Raw genomic sequence first — 23,507 nt, 5'->3', positions numbered from 1 at the left:
TTGTGTTGCGAGGCATGGTTCTGAGCCGGTCGATTCGACAAGCCGGTCGCATGTGCGTGCAGAATGCAGCCTCCAAAGACGTTTGTACATTTAATATATATAGCACATTGGACCTATTGAGTGATTTGGATTGCTCGGCCATCCTCAATACTTGCGACATCTTCGGCACTCGGGTGGACTCGACATGACAACCAGAAAGGGCCGGTCGAATGCGCAGCAGCATCCACGTGACCACTCCGATCCGCCCCGGATTCAATGCGCAGCGGCACACGTGTTCATGGGTGCAAAAAAAGCCAAACGCAAAAGCCGTCGAGTTATCGGCTCTGCTTCCCAGCACCGGCACGATCCAGATCGTGCATCCGGAAACAGCAGCGGCCAGGCATTTGGCATCAGTCCCTCGAAGCCCTCTGTCGACTCCGCGACCAAGCGCCCGAGCCTGTCTCTGCCAGATCGCCCACAAGCTCTCGCATCCACAGTCTTGCCCAGGAACTCCAGATCCAAGCCCACAACTCGCGTCTGGGCCATAGCCACCCGATCAACCACTGGACCTGGATCTGCACCGTCAACATGGAAAACAGCTTTGCTCGTCTCTTTCGCACTTCCAAATACGCATCACTTCAGCCTGCGCAGGTGATTACAGCCCCAAAGTCCCAGCGCGCTGTCGGTAACTGGGGTCTCAAGCAGGCGCTCCCGAGCGATCTGAGGGCACAATACATCAAGGTCCAGCAGCACGACGACCCCGACACCAAATCGGCCGTCGTCTCGATGGCCTCGGACGAGGTCAGCTCGATCGCCCGATGGAAGGAGCTCTTCCCGGCACCGGCAAAGCAGCCTCCGGTTTCGCTGCGATACACATCGTCATTAGTCAAGCCGGTGACGGTTGACGACGGGAACGTCAAGAAAGTCACCTTCCAACAGACCGAGGCCCAGCCCCAGCGCATCAACCTTCGCCGGATCAGCCACAAGGAGTACCGGGATCTGGTTGAGAAGGCCCGCCGACTGTCCCCCGAGTGGCGGAAGCAGATCAATGCCGGCCTCAAGAGCAGCTCCGATGGTGTCGACTTTTTGAACATCACCACCGAGGTCGAAAGCGTGCCTGTTCACCCGCCGGTATACCACCTCGATCCCTCGTCAGCCCACCAGGGACGCATGATCCCGATCCCCGTGCGGGGTCGCATTCTCAACCGCCTGTCGATCCAGAACAGCTACAGCGTCGGCATTGCTGGCTTTGTCGCCTACCTGCCGACGTCCAGTGTCGCGGTTGTGTCGCAGTCCAAGTCCGAGGCCATCTTTTATGTCGTCGATGTTGATTTTGACCACCAGGGACGCCACGTCATCACAGTCAACGACCGCAAGCCCCCGGAGATGCGCTCCTCGAGCAGTGCCGAATTTCTCACCGGCCGAATCGGCCAGGATCCTCAGACCGCCGCCCAGATTCTCAATCTTGGCAAGAGGCCCTCCAACTGATTCGCGCTTGCCGGCTTCCTGCAGTCCCACCCGCTCACCTCCCATCCGCCAGCATCTCCTGCCGTCGTGCAAATAAAAGCTCGATGGTTGTCCCAATGGATCTTCTGACTCTTCACGAGCGCCGCCTCCATTTCCAATTCCACAGCCACACGCGGGTCAGCGGGGATGGGCTTGACTTGGTCTGAAATGACGGGCACTGACCCAAAAGCGTGCGACAAACTTGGCCGGCAGTGCAGTCGAACACATCCTTCCACTCATCCTTCCATTGATTTGGCGACGACAACGACACTGGAAGGAAATGAGGCCCATCTCTGTATTTTGGTCGCGTTCGAGAGCGCCATCTATCAACATGGCAGGAGGGAAGGGAAAGGAAAGGAGCACAACAAGTGGGCTGAACCAGCGCAGATCAAAGTTGCTGGACAGGGAGCGCGAGTGATCAAGCCATTAATACAACGACAAGGATGACGGAGAGGGAAGACGATGGGGCATTCAAATCCTGTCCAATGTTGAGCTGGCGGATATCCGCGACTGAGACATTTGGAGAGGGAGGAAACGGGAATCCCGAGGGCACTCACAGCCTTCAAGCAAGCTTCTCCACATACTGAACATGTGCACCAGCACGATTCATTCGAAAGACCAAGAGGGCGATGGTGAGTCGGCGGGATTCACAGGCGAGCTCTGATGTGATTGTGCGCGGTGCGATAACAACGAGAAGGCAACTCACATTCATAGGGAACAGGCCACGCTTGCCGTTCAGGTTGCCAGTCCACCACCCAGGATCGTCTGCAGATACAACATCCGAATAAGCGACGTTCGATGCCTTTCAGAGATCAGAGCACCGCCTGCAAGCTGCTGGCATGGCCAACAAAAGGCCCCAAGCCAACAGCCCTCGCCATACCCTTTCAGCCCATACACCGAGTCCTCAGGCTCAAAGCGCGCTGTGCCGCAGGCACATACCTGAGTTGATGATTGTGATGGTGTCTCCGGCCTTGAATGAAAGCTCGTCCGCTTCGGTGGCATCATAGTCCTGATATCGGCATTAGATTGCCCGCACGGGTAAGTCTCCAAACCGAGGCAGGCGAAGGGGGGAGAGGAAGCTCGCTGGACTCGATAAATCAAGGCTGCATCGCAGTGCTTACATAGAGGGCGCGGCAGGTCGGCAGTTTCTTGGCGGGAGGCACGGGCGGGGGCTTGCGCTTGGCTGCCGCGGCGTTTGCCAAGTTTGCAGCCGATCCCGAGTTGCTCGAGGGGGGCGATCCTCCTGCGCGGACAGCATTGTTTGAGGCCGCGCGGCCACTCTGAGCGAGGGAAGAAGTCGCGGCAGCGGCAGCAGGCGGCGTGAATTTGCTGGCAGCCTGCGCCGCATTGGCAAAACGGTTGGCCGGCGCGCTCGACTGGGCCTGAGGACGGCGGGTCTCGCGCTGCATCAGCGTAGATGCATTGGGGCGCGAGTCCTTGGGCATGCCAGGGGCGACTCGAATCTCGGTGGTCTTGCCACTATGCTTGATCAAGGGCTGCTTTGCGGTGCTGTCGGCGATGAACTTGAGCTCTTGGAAGCCTCCAGCCTGCCAGGTAGTTTTCTTGACGGAGTACTTGATGCTATGGCGCATTTGGTCCAAGGCCACGCTGTTAGTGATGGCAGTCGGCATAATCGCTGCAGATGCGGAGGATGTCTCACTCTGGTGGCTCAGCTGAGTCTGCACGACCTACCTGTCCACAAAATCGATCTTGAGCGGGCGTTTTAGATGAAGCTCATACTTTTCACTGGCAAAGGGAAGGTGTCACAAACATGAATGCCGCTGTCTTTCCACGACAGGACCGACCCGCCCAAGCCGACAGAGGCAGTGGAGGTGAGAAGGAGATCCAATCAGCTGCCAAGCTCACCTCAGCACCGTGATGAGTTCTGTCTTGAAGAGGTTTTCGAGAACATTGTCATATTCCTTGGGGATGTGGACCACGAAAAAGTCGTCGTTCTTGGTGCTGCGTGCGAAGGGTCTGTCAGTGCGGTACGATCGGATGCAGCGAGCAGAGATATATTGTGGCATGGCAATCGCAGCCGCAGCGGCAGGGGTGCACGGATGCCGATTTTGCGTTGGTAGCACGAGCTCCGCCACCGTCACAGGGCTGTTGACAGCGGCAGTTCGACCAAACACTCGAGTTGGAATCTCGATATTCGGAGCACACACCTCAAGGACACCGAGCCGATCTCATTGAACTCGATCTTGCGCTTGACGACCTTGAGCATCTTTCCCTTGTTGGGACCAGAAGCCTGCTTCTCGACACCGATGATGAAAATCGAATTCTCGGTGATGATAAACTCGCGCTGGGTTGGCTTGAACTTGCGATCATACTTTTGGACAAAGTCGGCAAAGAAAACCTTCTCGTTTTTGCCTGAGTGCGGCGCCGAGAAGCAGAGAAGCAGAAATACCGTCTCATCAGGGACCACATTCCAAGGTCGACCCCGCAATCAGCAGAGCCAGCAGAGCCAGCAGAGCCAGCAGAGCCAGCAGAGCCAGCAGAGCCAGCAGAGCCAGCAGAGCCAGCAGAGCCAGCAGATCATTCCTGGATGTCTGTTCAGTCACGTAGCCATGTATCCCTAGGGCTTCACTTCTTCGCACCACAAGGGCTCCGTCGAGGCTGACCGTGTATCATGCTTACCAACGAGGGCCTTAAGAATCGAGTTGCTCAAGTAGCCAAGGTAGTCACCGAGGAACTCGCGATTGACCGAGAAGCGCTTTCGCTCCTTCTTGCCGTAGACGACCTCGGCCGCCTTCTTGCGCATCTCCAAGAAATACTTTCGCGACTTCCACCGGCGATAGGCGCGCTGGATAACAATCGCATAGGAGTGGTATTTGCGGTCGCGCTGTTCTTCAAGCAGGAACAAGGACTCGGGAGACTTGATAAAGACCTTGGCGGCACCGAGCTGCCACTCTTTGGCATCCATGTTGACGCTGTTCATGATCAGCTTGATGCCATCGTGGGGATTGCCGCTCCATGCGGGGAAGGTCTCCGGTGTCAAGATGGCAAATCTGCATTAAAGGACGATGGAGATCGTGTCCATCAGGAACCACCAAGTAACAGCATCCCCAGGTTGGAGTCAATCGGGTTGAGATGGAGTCGTTGAAGACAAAATAGTCAGTCATACTCGCCCGAGGTGGTCGGAGACATCACACACACAAAAAGACTAATCGGATGATCGTAGCCCGCTGCAAGCGACAACGATAGCTGAGTCTCGTTACCGCTTGAGGAATTTCTGGAAGGTGTTGCGGTAGCAGAAGCCAGCACGGCGGACCTTGATATTCTCCTTGAGGTTGAGATAGCGCACTTGGTGCTCGACACGCCGGGCGTCCCAGTCGTGGCTTCGTTTCGTTTCGTTAGGTTTGATGCAACGCACATAGGAGGGCGTACACTTCATCAGAGTCTCTACAAGCTCCTGGCATTGGTTCTGGGGAAAAGGTGTACATGTGTCATGCACGGCCAGCAGCGAGAAGCGATCCAGATTCTGCCCCTGCTTATCTCACCCGAGCAAGTACATGTGCATGTGTATGTTGGCCGCTTCAGAGGCGAAGCAACACGGGGACGAAGCAACTTGATCTATTCTTACCCTGATCTTGAACGATACGGTCGTGGGACGCTTGCGATCGTTGTCCTCATACTCTTCCGGGAAGAGGTTGCGAATAAAAGGTCTAGAGCCGAACCAGCACACCAAAGATGAGCACAGGGACACTTGCCTATACGCCTCCCTAGCACTGCTCCGCCGCGCAGCAGAACTTACTTATTGGTGGACTTCATCAGCTGCACCAGATCCTTGAACAGCGTGTCTTTGTTGGCCTCCGTAAAGCCGGCGCAGTCGTAGGTGACATCGCCTGCATAGTGCTTGATGACAAAGTGCTGTTGCATGCCTTGATAGTGCTGCACAGACCGACGGCGTGATGAGCGACGGGAGCAACAGCGGCGCGACATCCTCGAACTCTGGACCCTACGGCTCGGAATTCAATCCAATCCAATTGCTTCCAGTCGTCAGAACCTTGGCTTACTCTGTTCTGGGAAACCGCGCCGTCGAGTTTCTGGACAAAGGTCTGATCGGCACCTTCGGCAACAGCGTGCATGGTAAAGCACACGTCGTCCAGAACTGGATGGGACACAGACGAACGGTAAGGCTCGAACCGGCATGTAAGGGCGTATCGCTCGAAACTCGGTGGCGGTGTCGGGATACAGATACTGACTCGCCATGACACCGGGGGGTCTCTTGCTCTCGATCAGATCAACGACGACCTTGTTGTTGAAGTATTCGATCGGGGTCCACTGGATTCCTTCACGCATATACTCTTCCTGCAAAGCCACGACGCAAGGGTTGGCGCGAGACACGGCCAGAGAACATAGGCTCAGCATCTCACTTGGTGATCTGGAGATGTGCAGATCGCCGCAGAAGCCAAAAAGTTGGGACACAGCGCATGGCCACAAAAGGCTGTCGCCGGTGCGCCATCTTCAGATTCAACAATAGCAGCCAGTGTGGCGTCGAGTCGCTCACCTGCTCTGACTTGAGGGTCAGCTCAATGAAGATTTGCTGGAGACGCTCGTTGACGTAGTTGATGCAGAACTGCTCGAATCCGTTTTTCTGCAAGACAGAATCGGCCGAGTGAGTGCAGGAGCGGGCGCCGATTAACACACCGACCGAGGCCGGAATACTGATTTAGACCGAAGCGGATTGCGTGCACCTCGCGTATCTGGTGCGATCACAGCAGCGTGCACGGCATCCCGGACAAGCAAATGGGAATGCATGATTTGTTCAGATTGAAGTACCTCAAAGATCTGTGGGAAAGACAAGGACGTGATCAGAACGCCGACACCCTAGTGCAATGCGCAGGGTCTGCGCACTGGCCTCGAGTGATGATCTCAACCCAGGGATACGCAAAGTTGGGTGTTCACCCCAAGTCTACAGCGAACCGCGAGGGAGAGTCGTAAGGCAGATGCAAACGACGATTTACCTCAAAGCCAAAGATGTCCAGAACACCGAGACAAAGAGACTGTTTTGAGGCACCGGCGCTGACCGTGGCGAGGGCAGAGTTGACAGCCTAAGGATAAGAAGCCATAGGTATGAGGCTACGATATACTGAGGTAGAACAGAGGGGCAACAGAGCTGCTTCAACCAGACATACCGCGATAATCCAGTCGAAAAGACGGCTGTACAGAGCCTATATGCAATGAAAGAGTCAGAGCCACAATTTTCGCGGCGCGACCACGATCGGTTGACTTTGGCTGCAATCTAGTAATAGCTCACTTGAGCCGCTCATGCACGGTGTCCGTTTGGGCGACGGACATCACGTCAGTGCATTGCAGCTGAAGGGAGTCTCGGACTCTAACCTTGGCCAAGGCATCGCGGGTTCCTTGAGCTTGTTGGGCATTCAAGGGAACGTTATACTCCGAGCTTCTTCGGCCGAATCCGCCGGTTGTCATAAGACGACTCAGTAGCTTGCCCTCAAGAAGCTTGGAGTCGACGCCCTGGACACAAGCAACAAAATAGTGGCAGCCAAACCGGAAATCAGTGGTTCATCATAACACGGAGCAAGGGTTCTCAGCTTGTGCGGATATATGGCCGTGGCGACGAATCAAACGTGGGGACGGGTGCATTTGAGCATTTAAGCATCGTTGTGACAGGCGCGATACTCACCAGCAGGTACGCTGGAAACTCAAGTGCTGGAAACGCACACCAAGTGAACAGATATAAGTAGCCGCATTCGGATTCCCCAGCATCATAGCAGCCTTGCCTTCCGGATGGCGTCAATACTCCACGCATGCAAAGTGCAGTGCTAGATAGCATACTCTGAGCGTCAGCGATCGCGGCGTTATTGCCTTCCTCGGTAAAATCAACGTTGCCAAGATGCAGGATCCCAGCCAAGATCTCAAAAATCGAGCTCTGATCCTGCTTGCTGATGTTGCAGACCTCCATGGCTCTCTTCATGTCCTCAAACTCTTGCTTGTCATCGATACCATCGGCCTTGTACTCTCGTGAGGCATTGAGATAATGAAAGTAGTTGGGGTCGGTCATGCCGAGATTCTCCTTGAGCTGTCCAGTCGTTGCCATGGTGATCTGATAGAAGATGTGAAAGTTCCTTTCGCCGACACCGGGGCCGACGACCCTGGACTATCGACAATAGCCAGCAATCGACCATGTGAGTAAATGGCAACACAAGTTCTGCCTCGACAAGGCAAGGACGAGCTGTGGCGACGACCGGGTCCACTTATGGCATCCGAGGGCTCTTTCGCACCTTCTCAAGGAGAAAATTTGAGATTTTTCCACCGACAGGAGCGCCTCCACGACTAAAGTTGATCTCGAAGTATTTGCCCTGGAAGCCAGAGGAGTCAGCACGACCACAGCCAAGATGGAATCCCATCGAGTTTGCAGAGGAAAAGAGCGCATCAATGTAATGGCGGCGCAGGACATTCCCAAAGGAGGGACGGTCAAGTATGGACAAAAACAGGAAAGCGCATGAAGGATCGGAGAACAGAAAAATTGTAAATATGCAAAGAATATGGATGATACACGAGGCAAACACACGGCCGTTCCCAGCTATGGATCGAGGTGTCGACGCATGACACTCACAAAGCGACTCGAGTTGTTGTTGCGCAGAGTCTTGGCATTTCCAAACGATTCTAGCAACGGGTTGGATTCGAGGATGATCTGTTTGATGTTCTCGACCAAAGTGTTCATGCTGCCGCCTTTTCCAGAGACGGCGGCGATGTAGTTCCTGGGTAATGAGGACATGAATCAAGGGTACACGATGTATCGCTCGGTCAGATCTTGAATCAACTCAAGAGCAACATGGGCGGATACGGCTTCATCGAGAAGGCGACATCTGGTCTTGGCCCCACAATCCAGTACAGATCTGTTTTCGGTCCAGTAGCATCGATTCTACTACGAAAACCTTACATGATGAGCTTGGCCGATTCGGTCTTGCCTAGAGAGACGGCAAAATATCAGGATTGTATAGAGTCAATGCACAGCAACCAGGAGGGGGAGTGCGGTTCGTATGCCCAGCGCCGCAAACTGACCTGCTCCACTTTCGCCACTGGACGGTGCATAAGTGTGCATTTGATCCGGCGTGGGATACAAAAAATATGTGAGCACCACCAACTCAAAGTCTCCCACGAGCAGCATGATGTGCGGATGCAGACCTGATGATAACGCATTGGTTTTCTTCGTCGGTCACCATGGACTGGAACCTGGCATTTGGTAATCGAGAGCGAGGGGGATATGGCGTCAAACGAGCGTCGAGGCTGTGTTATCTCGTATGGAGAGGCTCCAAACGGAAGCATCGTGGATATGAGCATAGCGCCGGTGTTCCAGTACGGCGATTGTCTTTGTCGGCATTACATTTTGTCTGCCAAGGCATAGATGTGGGGTGGGTTCTCGTAGGCGGCCTGCAAGGCGAGAAAGGCGACGAGAGCGAGCGTCAAGTTGTGTCGATGAGCCTGCGCTGGATACGCTGGATACGCTGGATAGGATTGCACTTGCTCACCGAACCGTGGTAGATGTCTAGTGTCCACAGGAGTCAGTAGAAAGAATGGATCAGCCATGGTCTCTGACAGCGGCAATGGCTGATTGCCCGACAGCGCTTGTTTGCCGAAGAAGTCTTTGGATAGAGCAAAGGGAGGGATGTGGAGCAAGGACATACCAATTTCTTTCTCAGTGAAGTAGCCGAGCTTCTTGTATGGATTGACTAGCGGCGTCGATGAGGCAGTCGGTAGACCCTGTGAGTATCAAGAGGGCCAGCAGGTCTGAGCAAGCATCAGTGCGATGTGGAAACCTCTCAAACCTGCGACAAGGGTTGGGCCTGGATCGGTGCAACGAAGAAGTTAGCGAGCAAGAACTGTGGCCAGGACCGGAATTGTGGATGCTGTATCTCGGATTATAGTCGAAAGACGGTGCGATAATGGGAGCGCATGAGCGCTGGACGGTGGACACGCTGCACAGACGACGAGGGACGAACCGATATAGGTGTACATCAGGTCGGTCATGAATCTGCGAATGACGAGCAGGAGACAGCCGTTTGGCGTGATAAGTAAGCGGACGACGTAGAGTGCCCCGAAGATGCTGTCGGTTGACGAGTCTGTGTCTGTCTGCAGCGAACGCCATCGCACAACAAGTTGCAAGCAGAACCAAACCGGAGCCAGCCAGGACGGCAAAGAGCTGCCGGCGAACAACAGAGACACATACCGCTTCTTGAGGTTATCGGTAATTTGGTCGTCGGTCACCTTTGAAAGCAGGACCATGTCTTCGACGCCCTGGAGTTTTAAACCGCAGACAGCATGTGAATCTCAGGTTGCTGCAGAGCGGGGCCGCCGACCGCTGCCGTTCCAGGATCCGAAGAGTGGGAGGGGGACTCGGACCAGGGGGGTGGGTGGCGGATGGGATGGCCCTGGAGGAACCTACGTTTTGGGCCTGGTTTTTGGAGGACCACTGGAAAGCCATGGCGGCAGAGCGTGGATGGAGTGGTGGTGGTGCTTGATTATGGGGATCGCCCGGGGATCGAGACGACGAAGATGGCGAGACAGCGCGAGGCCAGATGCAGGCCAGATGCTCGACAGATGCTCGACTGAGAACGGCGCTGCCGACGCCAATGCAAAGGGAAGAAGCGAGCAAAAGAAGCGATCCCGCGCAGCACCGGCCCTCCCACACAAACTGTGGCGGTCGCTTGATCGGGCTCGGCGGAATTCTGTGCGTCGACGCGTCTGTGCGACGGCGCGCCGTGTCGCTGGAGACTGATGTCCTGCTGCCCTGGCTTTGGGTGGTTGCAAGATCAAGACCAGGGGCGCTCCAAGCCAGGGCAGGAGGACATCAGAGACGAGGGAGGACACCAGAGACGAGGGAGGACGACGCATGGTAAAGAACAAAACACTGGATCGCTGCGACGGGCGGATTATATTGGGGGCGTGAGCGCCGATCCACATCGTTCAGCGCTCAAAAGCCATCCGTGAGCTGTGGCGTCCTGTCTCGATGTGTGGATCGCTGCAATGTACGGCGGTGGTGTTTGTTTCGGATCAGAGCTCGAGCCGAGCCCATTCGACGCTCTAATAGCGTCTGCACATGGCCAGAGTCGTTCAGCGGAGAAACTCGCCAACACGGGCCGCGACTGCCAAACCCTGTTCCGTGCCACCCGAAACCTCTTGCCAGATCTGATCCGCCATGACCTGGGTCTTTGTGTTGGCCGTGCTGGCTCCGGTTCGCTTGAGTACCACAAAGCCATTGGTCATGGCCTTCACACCGTGCTGTTCAAGACCCTCGGCGTACTGAACGACGACGTCCTCTGAAGCTGCGCGGCTCAGGATCAGGCTTGCATAGTCGATGGCGCTCCACAGCTTGCCATAGAGGACGATGCTGTCGCAGCCCAGGCCGGCGGGCTCTTCGGCATCCCACCAGCGCACAATCTTGGCCTCGTATGCCTCCGGGTTCGCCAGATTCGAGACCATGAACAATCGCCCAGAGCTGGTCAAATAGCGCTTGGATTCGCCAACGATCCGCTCGATCAAATCCTCGCCGGCAGCACCACCATCGCCGTATGTCTCGAGTCCTCGGGACGATCCTCCGTTGGGGATGTACGGCGGGTTGGCGAGAATGGTGTCGAACGAATACTTGAGGTCCTCGTCCAGATCTTCGTACAGATCACCAACCTGGACGGAACATCGATCGGCCACCTCGTTCAGATGCGCATTGAACCGAGCAAAGAGCGCCGCACGTGGGTTTAGATCGACGAGCGAGACGTGATCTGCACACTCGCGAGCAGCGACAATGCCTTGGACTCCGGAGCCGGTGCATAGATCCAAGAGCTTCGGCACTCGCGGCGATCTCGGGATCAGATTCAGCAAGCCCAGAGTATCCACGCCAATGTACATGACTGGATCGAAGCCACATGCCGCTGATAGAGTCTGGAAGAGATCCGTGGCAACAACGGTATCGCGGGCAACGGGTGCGAGCTGGACAAGCGCCGCGTACAGCGTCTCAGGCAGCTTGGCACTGGCTCGGCTTGCAGGGATACTGAAGAAGAGCCCAAGGACATCAAGCCGATCGACAAACTCGTGTCCAAAAAGCAGCTCGATGTGCGAGAGCGGAAGCGGGATGTTGAGCAGGAAGAGCCGGACGAGATTGGCTAAGGGAGTGTTCGGCAGAGTCTCGGCCGCCTTGAGGCTGAACTTGGGGTCGCTCAAATTCTGGACGGGGAATCCGACTGCGGTGTCGGCGATACTGATCCTGAGGAGCCGGGCGACGCCTTGCACTGTGTAGTCGTTCTCGATCAAGACCTGTCTGAGCTTCTGGATCTGCTTGGTGGCAGTATCTTTCAGCTCGACGACGGTGGCCTCCGGCTCGTCATCGTCCTCAGAGATATCGGTGTCGAAGGCGTCCATACATGAGAGAGCATTCTGGAGAGCAATCTTCTTGCGGCGGGACAAGCTCAGGTTGGCACAGGTGGCGACTTGGCCTTCGACAACAGCTCTTCGGGGCCACAGCAGGGTGTATCCTTGGTCGACCAAGGCGTCGTAGAAGATGGCGCACTGGAACGCCGGACCCTGGTCTGGATGGGACAGCGCAGGGGGACTAAGCATGGCGTGCACAGTGTAGAGAGCAACGGGCCAGGGCAGGCGATGGGCAAAGCACGGCTGCGACACTGAAGCGACTGGGGGCGGGCCCGATCACGATCCCAAGATAATACGGGGCGAAGATAGCTGCTTGAAGTGCAGCCTCGCAACAAGATCGCCTCGCTTCCGCAAGCAATCTGGCCGACGATACCACAGTGCCACCACCCAAACCAAGACCACATACCCTGGCGCTCCTCAGAGGTCTCGGGAAGCAGCCTCGAGCCCACCTCGTCGAGGACAAAGGTGACTTGATCGTTGCCGACGGTATAGGTATCCGTCAGGGTCCACAGAGACTTGAGGATCTCATCAACGACGATGGCGGCGGGAGACTCGGATACAAAGTCGTGGTCGAGCTCGAGGAGACTGGCGACTCGCTCACGGAGGGGTGCCGAGCCGGTGAGCTGCCTGAAGGCGATCTCGGCGCTTGGGAAGGACCAGATGTGATCCAACAGGTAGATGGCACCGAGGGCCGGGATGTCCTTGGTGGTGACGAGGCCATACTGGCTTCCGCGAGCGGCGTCTTCGTCAAAGGTCAGGGCGAGGGCCTCGCCGACGGTGAAGGTCTGGTTGAGCAGATGCTGGTAGAGCTCAGGCCAGAGTTCGGGAGGAATGTCCTGGGCCGAGAGCTGGGGGAACATGGTCATGATCCAGTCCTCGTAAGGCGGATAGGCCGGCTCGGAGGGAGCATCGTGGCCATCGGCAGGACCAAAGAGATCGATGGGATTCTTGGACATTGCGGCTGCAGACCAGACAAGGGGAGATTTGATGGGGTTGAGACAACAGCGGCGATGGCGATCAGAGGGCGGCCAGACAACGATCGCGGGTGACGGCAACGGCGAAGAACGTGACGGGCCCTTGCGCCTTTTCCATTCCGGCTTGCACTTCCGTCTTGCCTTTTTGTCAAAGGCAAGTGCGAGGAGAAAGCCACAGCCAAGCGATCCCATGTGGTCGACGGATGGTCGGCGACCTGTGTCTATTATGTGAATGGGCTTCGTCTGCGTTCTCGCACAGGCGGCGACGACACCCAGGGCAAAACAAAATCCCAAAAGGGCTTCTCCGGGAATCGAACCCGGGACCACTCGCACCCTAAGCGAGTATGCTACCACTGTACCAAGAAGCCAGAGAGAGACGCTGCCGTGACTGAGAATCACTCGCAGCCCACCGACGCCGGCAGGACTCGAACCTGCGCAGGCAAAGCCTACTTGATTTCTAGTCAAGCTCCATAACCGCTCGGACACGGCGTCGCTGTTGCACGAGCGTATTTTGTAATACTATTTGATCTCTTTTGGTACGACACAAGCCTGGGCAAGCCACGAACGACCCCAATGAAAGACTCCAATGAAAGACCCCAATGAAAGACCCCAATGAAAGACCCCAATGAAAGACAACGATGGAAGACAGCAATGGATGACACCGATGGAAATGGATAACACCGATACCGACCTGCGATGATCGTCCTCACCGACACCATTCATCCACACTCCTCGCTCTGTCTTGCCTGTCGGGATTTGTGACAGCCACACACACACACAGACGCATTTCGTTGGTCGATTCTCGGCACTTGGTCCAGATCCTCGTCCTCCAGATCCTCGTCCTCCAGATCTCAGGCCGATCGCCCCCATCTGATCCGTGCCCAGATCCATCCCGTCGTCCGCATCGCACATCTGCTCACGCATGCTTTCAAGCTGAGCCATGCCGGTCGTTCAATTCCTGCTGCGTGCGGCTCTGCCGGCCCGCAGGGCTGCCCCGCCGAATCTGAGTAGCTGCGCCAAGGTCGCTCTCCCTCCATTGCGATTTCCTCGCAGCGACCGCCTCTATGCATCCCGTAAGAATCTCCGTCTCCTGTTAGCAGCAGATCGGTGGCTGGCTGCCGAGGAATGTGCGTCCCCGACAAATGGACTGCAAAACTGATCGTGCGGCTGGCGATTGCGATCCACCATACCAGAGCCCAATCTCCCTATCCAGAACATCCGCAATCTTGGAATCATAGCCCACATTGATGCTGGCAAGACCACAAGCACCGAGCGCATGCTCTTTTATGCTGGACACACCAGCAAAATTGGAGGTCGGCTTATCGGCGCAGACCGGGCGGCGCTATCGTACTCGGGCTTATCCGATGAAGCCCAGAGCTGCTAACCTAATTAATTCGTACCTGCCTCGTTTACCAACTCGGTCTGCGTGCTGACTCCACAGACGTCGATAAAGGCTCGACCGTCACCGACTACCTCCCCCAAGAACGTGAGCGCGGCATCACCATCCAGTCGGCATGCATTCCGCTCGCCTGGAAGGATCATCTAATCAACCTGATCGACACTCCCGGACACGTCGACTTCACCATGGAGGTCGAACGATCGATTCGGGTGTTGGACGGCGCCGTCGTGATCCTCGATGCCGTCTCGGGCGTGGAGGCCCAAACCGAGACCGTCTGGAAGCAAGCCAATCGTTACCAAGTTCCCCGCATCGCCTTTGTCAACAAAATGGATCGGGAAGGCGCTAATTTTGTGCGCTCCGTCCGGTCCATGGAGAAGCGTCTCGGAGGCTGGGGCATTTCGTTGCCGGTACAGTGGCCCGTCGTCATGGACGAGAGCCACTCGGCCTCGGGCATCGGCAGTGGCGGTCCGGCCTTTGAAGGCGTTATCGACCTGGTTTCGATGGAGCGCCTGGATTGGTCCAGAGACCCAACCGGCCGCATCGTCCGGCGTGAAAAGCTCGAGACTGGACCTGGCCAAAAGGAGCGCCTCTTTGATGAGGCCACTGCTGCCCGGCAAAAGATGGTCGAAACCCTGGCCGAGTTGGATGACGAGCTTATGGACCTCTTCCTCGAAGCCGACGGGGACATGTCCAAAATCTCGACAGGGGCCCTACATGCGGCCCTGCGTCGACTAACGCTTGCCGGCAAAGTCGTCCCTGTCTACTGCGGTGCCTCCTTCCGAAACATTGGCGTGCAGACGGTCATGGACGGCGCCATCCACTACCTCCCATCTCCCGTCGATCGCCCAGCCCCCGAGGGCATTATTCGCAAGACCGGCGAGTCCGTGCCTGTGCACCACTCCGACCCCAGCCTGTGCGCCTTGGCCTTCAAGATCATACACGATCCCAAGCGAGGCACCATGGTCTTTGTGCGTGTTTACTCTGGAACTCTTGCGGCTCGGTCGGTGCTCAAGAATGTCACCCGCAACGAGAAGGAACGTGGCAGCAAGCTTCTGCAGATCTACGCTGATGATTTCGAGGAAATCCCCGAGTGCTCTGCCGGCAACGTGTGCGCCATTCTGGGCCTCAAAGTGACCAAGACCGGCGACACTCTCTGTCAGAGCAACGACCACCGTGGTTTGGAACTGCATCCAATCCCGGTCCCACCGCCGGTCTTTGTGCGCTCGATCGAGGCCTCGTCTGTCTCGGAGGAGAAGGCCTTGACCGAGGCATTGGAGATACTGCAGCGCGAAGATCCTTCACTCCACGTCAGTGTTGATGAGGGAACTGGGCAGACGTTGATCTCGGGAATGGGCGAATTGCACCTCGAAATCCTCGCCGAGCGACTCAAGGAGCGCAAAGTCAGCTGCGAGATGGGACAGGTGCGCATCAACTACCGCGAGACGATCCAAGACGAGCACACTGAGACCTACCTGTATGACCGCGAGGTCTTTGGCAAAAAGTCCAAGGCCCAGGTCAGCTTGCGAATCACCCCCCGACAAAACCCCGACGACAATGTTGAGCACCCCGGGCTGCTTCCGATCGGCGACGACGACGGCAACCTTGTTCTGGCCGGTGTTGATGCCTCCAGGGTATCTGGTCACGGAACCGAGGCTGGATTCCCCGGGCTCGACGATATCTCGGCCGCTCTCTATGGTGGCATCCAGGGAGCACTCAGCCGCGGCCCGCTGCTCGGTTTCCCAATCACGAATGCCAGAGTCGAAGTCACCCATGTTCAGCTATATACTCCAGAGCTGTCAACGCTGCCAGCGATTCGAGCGGCTGCCCAGAAGGCCACTCAGCTGGCCATCAAGACCCTGGCTCCCAAGCTTCTAGAACCCATCATGAATGTCAAGATATGCGTGCCCGCGAAGCTGGTCGGCGCAGTGGCCAAGGATGTTTCGGGTGTGCGTCGCGGTGAAATCATTACGCTCGACGGCATGGATGCCCAGGGTGACACAGACGACTTTGCCTACCGCATAATCGAGGCCAAGATTCCGCTGAACGAGATGGTAGGCTATTCGACAGCTCTGCGTGGGCTCACCGCTGGCAACGGCACGTTTTCCATGACCCTACAAGGCTACGGATTGATGGCAGCGGATCGCGCCCGTGACGTTGTGGAGGAAGTACGTGGATTCTAAGCGCACCCAGGTTGTTCGAATACGGTGCTACGAGTGTTTAGTAGATCTGGCCATTTGTCCCGGTCAGTCGAATTGATTGCTATGTCAAGAGAGCATTGATGAATAAACTCTGTGCAACTGCCATGCAGCAATGTAACTACCAAAGGCTCGAATATTGGGCATGGGCAACTAGTCACCAGCATTAACGGCGAAATGCCTGGGCCGCGGAAATCCGGTAGTTGGTGGAAAATCATGCCCCCCCCCGGATACCATGTCACAGTTTGCTGGCCTGGCGATAGTCCTCCTGCTCTCTGTGACAGCTCTTAGCCTTGGCGAGAGTAACCAACGACCCCAGAACAGTAGGACCCAAGAACACATTTCCGGCGATGAAATCGCGAACAGCAATCAGATGTAACAACAGCGGCAGCAACAGTGACGCAAAGCCTCGCATTTATGTTCATCTCTATGCTGGCGATGGAACCTGAGATATATATGAGATGCAGGTTCGATCGTTGGTTGCAATGTCTCTCAAGAATAAATCGTTGCATCGCACCTGGTCGACAACAAGAGTGGCCGGTCGATGCGGCGCAGACACAAGGAGGGGACTGAGGGAGGAACTCTGAAACCTCGGCCAGTGTATTGGTTGTTTGTGCGATGACGACTTGCAGAACAGCTGGACTGAGACGACCGAGCAGGCCCTCGCCCACGAAACAAAGCGGGGAGGTGGAGGTGTTTCATTCACGGACGTTGAGTAAAACGGAAAGCGGAAAAGGGGAAACGGAAACGGAAACGGAAACGGGGTTCAAGAAACGGGAAACCTGATTCGAGGCTCGGAGGCCACGGCAGCCGAATGTCCCACTATCGACCGATGGCGGCCGCCCAGCCAGCACACAGACACATCAGTGGCGGCCGGTGCGGGTGAAGGGACGGACATCGGGATACTCCTCGTCCTTGAGCTCGGTCTCCGCCGCCGTGGGCTGGTCGAGATAGGACACCCGATCCAAGTGGAAGAGACTCTTCCTGACGACCAGCTCGGGCGAGGGACACGGCGTCGGGTAGATCGAGCGAGTGTTGGTGTTGTCGACCCTGAAGGACAGGTCCATCAGCATCCGCATGAACGCAAGCAGGGCGTGGTTATCGGGCGATGGGTTGCGCCAGATGATGGTCCTGAACTTTTCGCGAGTGTCCTGCAGGACGGTCCAGCCAACGGAATCGGCAATCTCAAAGACACGCTTCTCGGTGATGACACTGCGAGTGAGTGAGTGAGTGAGTGAGTGAGTGAGTGAGGGGTGATTGCGATGGCCCACGATGTCCGCCATCAAACATGTCAATCTGCGACCCTCAATGCCAAGCACAGCATCGACTGACACCCACTCACATACTCCACTCACACTCCACTCCACGCACTCCTCACCTGTGCTCCGAGTCGCTGATGTGGAACACAAACTTGGACAGCGCCTCCTCCGAGCTGACAATCTCGGCAATCGCCTTGGCAACATGGTCGACGGGATCCATGGTCCAAGTGACGGGACTGGCGTTTGCCGGGCAAACGCCGAGCTTGATGCATCCCTCGATGTATCGCCAGATATAGTCGTCTGTGTTGCACACTGGAGGATGGAGTGAACAGGGTGAGAAACAGTGTCGGTCGATGGATGGGTGCCACTCGACAAACAAGATCATCAACCCATGGCCAAGTCGAGGGAACGAAGGAGGGAATCTCTCCACCACACCACCACATCACCACACCACCACACCACCACACCACGGCTCACCTCCGTATCCGCTGTCGCCAGCAATCATCGCTGGCCGAATGATGGTTGCAGGCACTCCCCTCGATCGTGCCTTGTTGATCAGCTGCTCAGAGACCCACTTGGTCTGCGAGTAGCCGCCCGACAGGTTCCAGTTGGAGTACATTTTCTCCTCGAGCGGCTTGTCGGAGCCCTTGGCCATGGCAATCGTCCCGATGGTCGAGATGTAGTGCACCACCTTGAGATGGTGCGTCGTGGCCAGCTGCAGCACCGTCACCGTGCTGAGGACGTTTGTTGCCTTGAGCGTGTTATAGTTGTAGAGCCAGTGCACCTCGGCGGCGTTGTGCACAATCATGTCGGTCTCTTCGCAAATCTCCTTCCATCGCTCGTCCGAGAGTGCCCATCGCTCCTTGGAAACGTCGCCGCGCAGACCAACCCACCGGTCTCGCACGTCATACCACGGATCGTTCTTGTTCCGCGATGCAATCACCAGCCTCGAGGCGTTGGAGTAGGTGCGGAGGAAGGCCAGTTTCTCGGTCTCGGTTCGTGCCAGACAGTAGATCTTGGCCCGAGGGAACTTGTGTGCCAGCTCAAAGATCAGGAATGCTCCGAGGAAGCTGGTTGCACCCGTCAGGACGATGCCGCGGACCTCCTTGGGATAGACAAACGGAGGGAAACCCTCGGCCGTCACACTCGCATCGTCGAGTTTGGCAGCCTCGGCAGCCAGATCGATTGTCGGCGGAATCACCAGCTTGTCGTCGAGAATGTCGACGACCAGCTGGGCGACATTCTTGGGACTCATGCTGTTCGACAGCAGGATCATTGGCGAGATCTCGACACCGTACTCCTCCTTGATGGCGATGGCCAGGCGGCCGATGCTCAGCGAGTCAAAGCCGACACCGCCAATGTAAAAGTTGCGACCGTACAGACCAGGACTGTCCAGGATCTGGCTGCTGAACTCGGAGATCTTGAAGGCAATCTTGGTCAAGAACGTCCTGGTGACCATGAGGGGTGGGTAATCGACTGCCTGGCCGTACTGCTCGATGTTCTCGGCGATGCGCTTGAGCTTCTTGAGATCGACCTTGCCCGAGTCGTTGAAGGGGAGCTCGTGGAGCCTGAGGCAGTTGTGGATGGGGAACTTGGAGACGTTCAGCAGCAACAACATGTCCTCGACGACTCGAATGATATCGGCCGAGATCAAGTCGGGATTGGATCCTTTCTGAAGGACGTAGAGCAAGATGATCTTTCTCTCGGAGGTGTGGATGAAGTAGCAATCGGCGATGACCTGGGACAGGTGCTTGTGGACAAGCTCCCTGAGGTAGTTCAAGTCGACATAGACACCGTTGACTTTGATCTTCTGGTCGAATCTGGAGTGTGAGGTGTGAGGTGTGAGGTGTGAGGTGTGAGGTGTGAGGTGTGAGGTGTGAGGTGTGAGGTGTGAGGTGTGAGGTGTGAGGTGTGAGGTGTGAGGTGTGAGGTGTGAGGTGTGAGGTGTGAGGTGTGAGGTGTGAGGTGTGAGGTGTGAGGTGTGAGGTGTGAGGTGTGAGGTGTGAGAATGAGAGTGATAAGTATCCAGCGAGCAAAAGGATCGGAACCAAGAGTGTGGATGGCAGTTCTCATGGATCAGGAACACAATAGTCTCCAGACTCACCTTCCAACAACACTGAACTCGTTCTCACCAACCATCTCGACCCAGTCCATGGTGCAGACTCGGGGCGAGCCATCCACGAGGAAGCCAAATGTCGCAAGCTTCTCGGTTGGATCAGATGTTGTAAAATTTGGATGATCCTTGGCTGGATGCTTAGGATCGACCGCATACACAAGTATTCCTTCCTTGGTCTGGTGTTGGTCGAGAATGTTGCCCCTATCATCGATGAGAAGGCATCGAACACTAGGATTGGTTTGTTTGTATCTCAATTTGGAAAATGTGATCGGCTCGTTTACTGCAAGTTGAAAGTACGCTGCTGCGCCAACAAGCCCAGCCTAGGAAGAAATGATTGATAGTCAAGGTCAGCGTGTTTTGCCCCCTTGGGTTTACTCCTGAATTCGGTATTACCTCGCTTGATCCATACACGAATTGCAATTCAGCATTTGGACATCGATCTCTCGTATCGATTATAATGCTAGGAGGAATGATTTCCGATCCTAGGAGAATACGTTTTACTCCATCCCACTGGATATTCGGATTAAGGCTTGTAGCAACATCCAAAATCAACTTCATGAAGGACGGAGGCTGAACAAAGATATATATCAGCGATCATGATATTTCGCTGCCGTGCATCGTGTAATATTTGCAGTACCATAAACATGAACTGAAGTCCTTCATTCATCATCTTGATGATGCCTTCAACTTTTTCCACATTGTCATATGAAGGTTTTCCAAACCACAGTGATCCTCTCAAGTTGAGCGCCGAGAGAGAGCATCCCATTATTGCTGTGAATGAAGGGGGCTACAAATCATAGCCATCAGTAATTCGAAATTTCAAGAGAATTTCAATTTTAATACCTGGGTCACTCCAACGCTTGAGTAATTATCTTTTATGGAAGCTCGAACCGTTGTCGCCCCGAAATGAGAAAATTTGAACCTGCAAGAAAATTTTTGTTGAAAAATATTTTTCCATCTATGACTAACATGATCTGGTCGAGTGAATTCTGTGATTCTACTTACGTTTTAGGTATACCTATAGTCTCAGATTCAGAATATCAGAAAACGAAGATACATTCAAAAAAATGAACACCAACGGAGCTCCAGCGATATGAAGCTCACCAGTTGTCCCTGAGGTACATAGGTAGACAATAAACTCGTCGAGAGGTTCGCAGAGCTCAAGAGAAGGGGGTGGAATGACATCCAGGATCGAGAAGCAGGATGAGTCAAGTAGCTTGACACCCTCTGTGCGCCCTGGCTTCGTGCATTGATGGAGAATGTACTTGATGCAGTGTCTGTGAGCAGTTTCATTGACCAATCAGCTCCGTATTTCATGGTACTGAGTGAAAAGAACCATTACGAGCCACGATGTCGATCCTACCTCGTACAAAGGGTCTTGCGGGCCGGTGAGGGAAGTTTGAGACCAAAGTTGAGGGTTTTCCTGTCGATGGATACGTGGGTGAGCCAGCCACGGCTATTGCCTGTCATCCCTGGAGGGAGACTCACTCACAGCACATTCCACAGCCAATCCTTCTGACCCTGGACTGGTGGCAGCGACATCCGCAGCCAGGACCATGCAACAGACAGATCGAATCACAGCACCTGGGCCGATACTCACTTGCCCAGCATCCACACGGCGAGCGAGAAGAACACCCAGTGCGCCTCGCCTTCGCAGAAGGTGCCGACGGCATCGTGGCCGTCGTCGTTCCAGCCAGGAAGCGCCTTGAGAGCCTGGGCGATTGAGTATGCATGTTTCCACACATCGCGGTATGAGTAGCGCACGGACTCGCCGCTCTCGTAGGTGTTGATGCAGAGGGCATCGGGCTCGTCGCGGGCCATCCGGATGAAGGCTTCGACAGGGTGCGCCCAAGGGTCGAAGGGGTCGGCGGGTGGAACAGGATTGGGCTTGGTCTTGGGCATATCGCCAAACGAAGGATCATCCTCGTCCTGCGACGAGAAACAGCACATCAGCGACCGGAGGGCCATCTTCGAGTGTGTCGGCACCCACGACGGAGCGACAGCAGCAAGACAGAGGCGATGGAGCAGACAGGGGCGACGAAGGAGGCCGGCTGGCCTGTTCATATATTCCTGGCTCCTTCTCCTGCCGGACCACACCGACAGTTGCTCTCAGCACAAGACCATCGACACAGCCGCAAGCAGCATTACATCACACCCACTCTCGGCTGTGCTTCTCAGTCGGTCTGCATTTGGCGGCCTCTGTCCTTCCTCTGTGGCCTGGGTGTGGCTGGTTGTGGCTGGTTGTGGCTGGTTGTGGGGGATATTGCACAGCTCGCCTTGCTGGCCATGCGGAAAGGCGTCGGTGCCACCTGCATCTCACCACTCGATCCGGTCGCTTGGTCGCCTTCTCCTGCCCTTTCCTCTGCTGTTGATGCAATGTCCTTGTTGGTGCTGGCGAGGGGTCTGTGACTGCCAAGTTCGATTCTCGCTGCGATTGGCGAGTTGTGTGGTGCTGCCGAACGGGGCAGCAAACGAGGAAACAGGATGCGAGACAGCAGGGCGGCTGCCGTGGTGGCTCGAGAATGTCTCCCCCTTTGCATCGAATGAATGCGGCTCGATCTGTTGCATCAGCAACCCTGTCTCCGTCCACAAGTACTCGCAACCAGCACTGACACCAGACGGAGGAGTCGCATGGAGAATCCAATATGGCTGTGATATTGACCAGGACAGACAGTCAATTGCCGACAGGGCGACTGGGGCGACATCGGGGTATGTGGACGGGGTGAGAGTGGGACACATTGGCAAGCTCTGGATGTCGTGCACAGACTCCGAAGCGATAGATCAGGAGTGTGTGTCAGGGAGTTGTGAGGCACCGTGCAAGTGAAGGACCATGGCTGTGCATGGGATGCACCATGAATGGCACTGCCAAACATGCAGTGACCTCCACCACCGAGCTAGTTGTGGGTGTCGGGACGGAAGATGTTGGCCGCGGGTGCTCCTCGGGTCTCAGCGGCGACGGAGGGTTCGGAGGAGGTGGCAGATACCCGATGTGGGTCAGGTACAGCAGCCCTCGCCCGGCGATCCTCCCGGCCTGGGAACCGAGGGCCGGACAGATCGACCGGGTGTTGGTGTTGTCGACCAGGAAGGACATGCTCAGGATCAGATGCATGAGCGTCAGCATCGACGAGCCGTTGGGCAGCGACGGTCGGTAAAGCAGGGCCTTGAATCGCTCGCGGGTCTCGAACATGACGGGCCAGCCATAGGCATTGACGATCTCAAAGAGTCGAGTTTCGGTGACGACGCTGCGAGTTGTCCACGACAGACATTCGGTTACGTTGTCATCCAACACCGCCACGACATCCAGCCAGATCGCTGGTCTGTTGTTGAGGATTCGTTCGCGTTTGGCACGCCATTTGCTCAGTTTTTCCTGGTCGATGGTGGCTGGTCTTGCAGGCACTCGAGCCAGTTTGGGGAGTGCGTCGATTGCAAGGTCGATGTACGTGATGCCTTCGGGGATCCTCGCAGGATGTACATACTGCTCGAGACGGTTCTTGGCTCGGACACATTCCGACGCATGTTTCCTGTTCACCGGGATTTTGGGACCATTGGGTCCGGGCTTTCTGCACGCTCCGTCAGGTTTGGGAGGGAAACCTCCGACCCGCCAGAGGAACATTCTTCGGGCTTGAGCGACTGATATCACTGGCATCCGTGCGGTCAGTCCCGCAACGCGCGTGGGAGCGTGGG

At 56.0% G+C, this 23,507-nt stretch overlaps 5 protein-coding genes and 2 non-coding genes across 7 annotated transcripts; 2 read left to right on the top strand and 5 right to left on the bottom strand.

Moving 5' to 3' along the window:
- The first annotated feature begins 331 nt into the window (after positions 1 to 331).
- BJ171DRAFT_514309 (uncharacterized protein) lies at positions 332 to 1,565 on the top strand. The gene has a single exon (XM_053111819.1). It carries the CDS (start codon positions 568 to 570, stop codon positions 1,465 to 1,467), a length of 900 nt encoding a protein of 299 aa, XP_052964549.1. The 5' UTR covers positions 332 to 567; the 3' UTR covers positions 1,468 to 1,565.
- Positions 1,566 to 1,756: 191 nt separating this feature from the next.
- On the bottom strand, positions 1,757 to 10,306 carry BJ171DRAFT_514307 (P-loop containing nucleoside triphosphate hydrolase protein). Its single transcript, XM_053111818.1, has 31 exons — positions 9,902 to 10,306; positions 9,686 to 9,753; positions 9,441 to 9,490; positions 9,144 to 9,188; positions 8,988 to 9,004; positions 8,843 to 8,889; positions 8,644 to 8,691; positions 8,521 to 8,537; positions 8,399 to 8,426; positions 8,072 to 8,216; positions 7,737 to 7,814; positions 7,291 to 7,612; positions 7,139 to 7,164; positions 6,832 to 6,969; positions 6,627 to 6,662; positions 6,456 to 6,542; positions 6,271 to 6,279; positions 5,999 to 6,085; positions 5,694 to 5,799; positions 5,505 to 5,599; positions 5,243 to 5,379; positions 5,072 to 5,153; positions 4,707 to 4,912; positions 4,126 to 4,496; positions 3,654 to 3,858; positions 3,352 to 3,447; positions 3,178 to 3,231; positions 2,607 to 3,066; positions 2,425 to 2,494; positions 2,192 to 2,250; positions 1,757 to 2,068 (listed from the first exon to the last, which is right to left on the bottom strand). The coding sequence occupies exons 1-31, from the start codon at positions 9,938 to 9,940 to the stop codon at positions 2,048 to 2,050; spliced, it is 3,249 nt and encodes a 1,082-aa protein (XP_052964548.1). The 5' UTR covers positions 9,941 to 10,306; the 3' UTR covers positions 1,757 to 2,047.
- A 58-nt stretch (positions 10,307 to 10,364) lies between these two features.
- Positions 10,365 to 12,927, bottom strand: BJ171DRAFT_600926 (uncharacterized protein). The gene is made up of 2 exons (XM_053115051.1): positions 12,287 to 12,927; positions 10,365 to 12,038 (listed from the first exon to the last, which is right to left on the bottom strand). The coding sequence occupies exons 1-2, from the start codon at positions 12,834 to 12,836 to the stop codon at positions 10,570 to 10,572; spliced, it is 2,019 nt and encodes a 672-aa protein (XP_052964547.1). The 5' UTR covers positions 12,837 to 12,927; the 3' UTR covers positions 10,365 to 10,569.
- Positions 12,928 to 13,150: 223 nt separating this feature from the next.
- On the bottom strand, positions 13,151 to 13,222 carry BJ171DRAFT_t205. The gene has a single exon. It is a non-coding gene; the product is annotated as a tRNA-Pro (tRNA).
- Positions 13,223 to 13,264: 42 nt separating this feature from the next.
- On the bottom strand, positions 13,265 to 13,346 carry BJ171DRAFT_t204. The gene has a single exon. It is a non-coding gene; the product is annotated as a tRNA-Ser (tRNA).
- A 344-nt stretch (positions 13,347 to 13,690) lies between these two features.
- On the top strand, positions 13,691 to 16,569 carry BJ171DRAFT_444473 (P-loop containing nucleoside triphosphate hydrolase protein). Its single transcript, XM_053108144.1, has 3 exons — positions 13,691 to 13,927; positions 14,048 to 14,167; positions 14,296 to 16,569. The coding sequence occupies exons 1-3, from the start codon at positions 13,795 to 13,797 to the stop codon at positions 16,431 to 16,433; spliced, it is 2,391 nt and encodes a 796-aa protein (XP_052964546.1). The 5' UTR covers positions 13,691 to 13,794; the 3' UTR covers positions 16,434 to 16,569.
- Positions 16,570 to 16,960: 391 nt separating this feature from the next.
- BJ171DRAFT_600924 (male sterility protein-domain-containing protein) lies at positions 16,961 to 23,436 on the bottom strand (the record flags this gene model as incomplete). Its single annotated transcript, XM_053115050.1, has 12 exons — positions 16,961 to 17,660; positions 17,827 to 18,019; positions 18,185 to 19,527; positions 19,812 to 20,143; positions 20,217 to 20,393; positions 20,461 to 20,610; positions 20,667 to 20,745; positions 20,829 to 20,841; positions 20,928 to 21,100; positions 21,187 to 21,246; positions 21,424 to 21,752; positions 22,705 to 23,436. 12 exons carry the CDS (start codon positions 23,434 to 23,436, stop codon positions 17,312 to 17,314), a joined length of 3,930 nt encoding a protein of 1,309 aa, XP_052964545.1. The 3' UTR covers positions 16,961 to 17,311.
- Positions 23,437 to 23,507: the final 71 nt, after the last annotated feature.

This window comes from Polychytrium aggregatum (genome assembly GCF_025602895.1).
Source record: "Polychytrium aggregatum strain JEL109 chromosome Unknown BJ171scaffold_31, whole genome shotgun sequence".
In the NCBI taxonomy this organism is placed as follows: Eukaryota; Fungi; Chytridiomycota; class Chytridiomycetes; order Polychytriales; genus Polychytrium; species Polychytrium aggregatum.
Note: the sequence above shows the minus strand (reverse complement) of the source record. Positions and strands in the feature narration are given on the sequence as shown.